The 5,238-nt window shown below is 29.7% G+C and overlaps 1 protein-coding gene and 1 non-coding gene across 3 annotated transcripts; both read left to right on the top strand.

The window, feature by feature from the left end:
• The first annotated feature begins 1,700 nt into the window (after positions 1-1,700).
• LOC123217909 (60S ribosomal protein L7-2-like) lies at positions 1,701-4,329 on the top strand. 2 transcript variants are annotated; one of them, XM_044638984.1, is made up of 7 exons: positions 1,701-1,835; positions 2,611-2,789; positions 2,878-2,975; positions 3,105-3,162; positions 3,548-3,627; positions 3,727-3,829; positions 3,933-4,329. In XM_044638984.1, the coding sequence occupies exons 2-7, from the start codon at positions 2,613-2,615 to the stop codon at positions 4,146-4,148; spliced, it is 732 nt and encodes a 243-aa protein (XP_044494919.1). In that variant the 5' UTR covers positions 1,701-1,835; positions 2,611-2,612; the 3' UTR covers positions 4,149-4,329. The 2 variants fall into 2 exon arrangements, with proteins under 2 accessions (XP_044494919.1, XP_044494920.1); XM_044638985.1 differs by having other exon boundaries at positions 2,568-2,789.
• Positions 2,218-2,309, top strand: LOC123219847. The gene has a single exon (XR_006502926.1). It is a non-coding gene; the product is annotated as a small nucleolar RNA Z103 (small nucleolar RNA).
• Positions 4,330-5,238: the final 909 nt, after the last annotated feature.

Raw genomic sequence — 5,238 nt, 5'->3', positions numbered from 1 at the left:
AATTAAAAATAGCTTTGTAATATTTTAATATATAAGGAAATGGTAATCAAAATACTACTTACATTACCTATCACATGATATAAGATTATTGAGAAACCAAACAAGATAATGTAAGTAATAAAAGATAGATTATCGAATTAATTTTTTTATAACACAAACCAAACGACTATAAGATGAACTACATGTACATTGGATAATTTGTTAGTGAAGATGAAGCTACAGAGCTCTTATTATTTTTGCTCATGTTTCTGACATAACAAGTGACGGTTGAGATTTTATTTTGGCAACTGGATGACTATAATGTTGAAATAATGTAGACATACATTGATTAAAATTTGTTATTGTTTAATAAAATTAGGTGAATGTGAAGTCTATAAATAATTTATTTTATAGGTTTAATGTGATTATTCGAAAACAGGCCTATATACTTTGTATTGTAGTTATTAATTTGAATTATAAGTATAGATTAAAGAAAGTTATTGGACTTTTGATGAAAACCGAGTTACCTTTTTTTTTTTAAATTAAGCAAAATATAAAGAAAGGGCTAGGTCTCCTTTGGTTAACGCGAAATATTTTGGCACCCCTTGTGTGAATTACATTTTGTAACTGGAAAGAAAGACTTGCTCAATGATCAATAATCGATCTTTCTGTATCAATTTTTTTCAACAAATGACACAAATAAGTTTGTTTTAGTCTTCAATTTATGAATTCCATGATTTTATAGACTATTGTGGTTAAATGAAATTTAGAACAAAATCATTATGGTGTAATTGTATTGTGCAATAATGATTTTACTAACATTTGGTATAGTTTCATATTTAGACTATTAAAGTCAGTAATTTTCATTGAAAAGGGCATTGATTTTGCTTTTATTCATGAGTTAGGGTTTATGGATTTTTGTCAAAATAATTGCAAATTGAGCAAGAAAATAATGTGCACAAAGTGAATTCCCACTCATTATTTCTCTTAGTAAATTCTATAAAATGAAAGGGGAAAAGGTCATTTGCATTGTTTTTCCATTTTCTCTTTTTACTCTTTTGTTTTAACTTTTCTTTTCCACTGCTTTTCTATTTTTCCTTTTTAAAATTTTAGGAGGCAAACTACAATTTTAAAAATAGTAGGGATATTAACGAAATTTTAATACATTTTGGAAATTCTTAATAAGTTGAGAGGGGTTTTAATTTTTTTTAAATTTTAATGAGCCCCTTAATAATTTTAAAAATAATATTATACAAAAAATTTAAAAAATAACATTTTAAAATTGATTAAAATTTTGATATTTTTTAAGACCTTAAGTAAAAAATTTTAAACTGATAAAAATATATTGATAATTTAATATTTATATTAAATATTAATGATAATTTTATAATTTTAATAAAAAATAAAACGATACGTATATACTTTTTTTATATAAATCTATACACACTTATACATGTTATTATATGATTAAATATTATTTTATTTTTAATATAAAATTATATAATTATATGATAACATATATAAGTGTGTATATATTTATATATCTAAAATATATCATAAAATTTAATAGATTCACTATCAAAAGTGAATGGTAGGTGAAGTTTTAGTTTTTTAAACTTAGAGTGCGAAAATGTGTATTTTCATCAAACTTTGTGGCAAATGGATTTTGGCCCTCTATTTTTAAAGAAAGAAAACTGCTCAATCCTCAAATCAACGGTCAATATCGATCAAAACCGTAACACTAAATAGCAGCCGTTGCCACTCCATAAAACCCTAGTTCCTCTTACTTATATAATTCTCCTTCACAGTCTTGTTTTCTCTTCTCTTAGCACTTGATCTCAGACGCCAACAAGCCGGTAACTCTTATATCACCAATTCATTTAACTTCAATGTTAAATTTTTGTTTTTTTTTCCCTGATATGTTTATTTTGTCTGGGTAGTGTTTCTTTAGGTTTGAAATGATTAGATAGATATAATGCTTTAGTCTTTGAATTTGTTTATCGAGAGAATAAGAAAAAGCTTAATCATTTGAAGTTTTAATTGTGTTTGTGAGATTGAATATTGATTAAGTTGTTTAGCGAGAAAATAATAAAAAGGTATTATCATTTGAGGTTATAGTTACTGTTTATGAGATTGGCACTTTTCATTTTGTGCATTTTCTTTACCTATTCGTGTGTTTCTTGAATACAAAGTATTTTTTTAATGTTACATACGATGGACAATGATATTATATTTGAGGTGGAGGTGTTGATTTTTCCCCAAATGATTGACGACGATTATAATGCGTGATTGTTCTCTTTCTAAGCATCCAAGCCGGTGTTCTGATCCATTTTCTTATTTTTTTTCCACTATTGTTTTCACTTGCAACTTTGCAAGTTATGAGATTGTTACTGTGTGTTTGTAGATATGATGTCTGGCTACTTATTTTCAATTTGTTACAAAACGGCCTTTGCTTTAAGACTATAAGAAAACTGAAAAAAGAAAAAAACTCTTATTTAGTTTTTGACATCCGATATATTGAATATTTTTATTAAGATTATGTGATTGTCTATGCTTACATGGCTAGGTTTGCATTTATTTTGCTGTAGGTATCTGGAGCTTACTTTGAATTTTTTTTCATTATTACTACAGAGATGGGTGAAGAAGCTAAAGTAGTGATCCCAGAGTCAGTATTGAAGAAACAGAAGAGGAATGAGGAATGGGCTCTTGCAAAGAAGCAGGAGCTTGAAGCTACCAAAAAGAAGAATGCTGAGAACAGGAAGTTGATCTTCAACAGGGCAAAACTTTATGCAAAGGAGTATGCAGAGCAGGTTCTCATTGTGGTGTTTCTCACTATTATTTGTTTGGGTTTTCTTTCATGATTCTTTTAGTAATTGATATTCGTTTTTAATTACACAGGAAAAGGAGCTAATTCAATTGAAGCGTGAAGCTAAATTGAAGGGAGGCTTTTACGTTGACCCTGAAGCTAAGCTTTTGTTTATTGTTCGCATTCGTGGGTATGTTTTATTGTCTGTTTTATGATTGATTCGGATTGTTGTATAATGCTTCTTTTATGCCTAATATACACATTTGGACGGCTATATATTGTGTCTAATGTATAATATATATGCTTTTGGAGCTTGCAGTATCAATGCCATGCACCCAAAGACGAGGAAGATCTTGCAGCTCTTGCGTCTGAGACAGGTATTTTACCAAATTTTTACTAGGAGAAAAATATAATATGGATTTTAAGTATAGTGCTTCTTTAATAAAACAAACAGTCATTGTTTGTTAGTTTTAATTGATTGTTATTTCTGCTCATGCAATTTTTTAAAGATTTTATAGGAATTGAAGTTTGTTGGATGGTAATACTTTACTAACAGTTGTGTATCCAAGGTCTACATTATGATGCAAATTCATTTATTTTGCAATGTGCTTTATTTCTGACAGCGTGTCTGAAGGGATAGTTGATTAATTTGGTGGTTTAGGTGCTTTCCATGATGTTTAAGTCATTCAGTAGGGGACACTGGTTTAGCAGACATAACTTTCTAAATGTATTGTAATGAAATATCTTCTTTGCCTAACACAGATCTTCAATGGAGTTTTTCTTAAAGTGAACAAAGCAACAGTGAACATGCTTCACAGGGTTGAACCTTATGTGACTTATGGGTATGTCACTCTCTTACATCCTTCATGATTTTAATATTTTTATCTTTGAGTAAACTTAATATTCTTCCATGTCTGATGTGTTGGTATTTTTTGTTTCAGATATCCCAATTTGAAGAGTGTTAGGGAATTGATTTACAAGAGGGGATATGGTAAGCTGAACAAGCAGAGAATTGCATTGACTGATAACTCAATCGTCGAGCAGGTTTGTGCATTTTATCTGGCTTGTGTTATTCTTTGTGCTTTTATGTTTATTGTTTTTCAGTTACAAATGTATGACCTGTTATTAACATTTCATGATTTGTCAGGCTCTTGGCAAGTTTGGAATTATCTGCATGGAAGACCTGATCCATGAGATTATGACAGTTGGACCTCACTTTAAGGAGGCTAACAACTTCCTATGGCCATTTAAGCTAAAGGCACCTTTGGGTGGTTTGAAGAAGAAGAGGAACCACTATGTTGAAGGAGGTGATGCTGGTAATAGGGAGAATTACATCAATGAACTCATCAGAAGAATGAATTAGGCTTTTTCATGTTTTATCATTTAGAGTTCTTGAGGTGTTTGTTTTATTATCTTCAAAGTTCTTTTGGTTCCTTACTGGTAATGTACCAATCAGATTTTGAATCTCTTGTCATTGAGTTGAACGCAGGTTTTTTGGACAATGGTACTTGTGATGCTATTGAAAATTTTATTTTATTTTGAAATAGGACTCCAATTTCGAAAATTCTTTATTTAGTCCAACCAGTGAAAAGAAAACACAACAGACTACCAACGCCAACTGGAAGGGGTGAGTCGGGGGCTGTCGTGGTTTCTCGTATAGTCATTTAAGTTTTATGTAATTATTTAAAACATGTTTTTAAAAGTAATAATTAAATTTATTTATATAAAATAAAATATCAATTTGTGATTGGATAATATGAGTTTTTGTAATTTTAAAATTACATAATTAAATATTATCACGATAGTTTATAGAAATAAATTTTTATAATTTATTTATATATATAAATTATTATTTTCAAAGTCACTTTTAGAATAATTAATTACCAAATTACCCTAAGATTATGCATGCATTTTATTTTTTATTAACTTCTAAAAACAGTTATAAATCCTAATTCTGTTAATCACTTATGTTAGTTTAAAATTAAATGGCTAATTTACCCTTTTTTTTTTTTTTCAAAAGTGTAATCCAATTTCCATCTCGTCTTCTCTAGTGTGCAACATGCCGCCACCATTGCATTTTTTCAAACCGAATAAACCACTCCATTCTCATTGACCACCCAACACGCGTCCTCAGAACGTGCACGCTTTGAATACACATTATCTAACCCCACAACCCACATTCAATAACTTGGCTTAAGCATTGTAGTAACAGTAAGCTCGTCAATTAACATTGAATTATAATTGATTGACCAAGTCCTTGTGAGGGGCGGAGTCAAAAAATGCCTGGACTTGTTCTAAGTTGATAGATTTTATATGGGCTGAAATCAGCTTTCCATGAGTTTTTTAGATTCATGTATAAAACTGTGTTTCGAGTAAACTTGAATGAGCTGGTTTGTGGTAAAAGTGGGTAGCCCTGAGCTTCTTCGAGAGCCAAATCCGGAACCACAGAAAAG

The sequence above is a fragment of the Mangifera indica genome, chromosome 6 (genome assembly GCF_011075055.1).
Source record: "Mangifera indica cultivar Alphonso chromosome 6, CATAS_Mindica_2.1, whole genome shotgun sequence".
Taxonomy (NCBI): Eukaryota; Viridiplantae; Streptophyta; class Magnoliopsida; order Sapindales; family Anacardiaceae; genus Mangifera; species Mangifera indica.
This window is presented reverse-complemented; position numbering and strand designations above follow the sequence as displayed.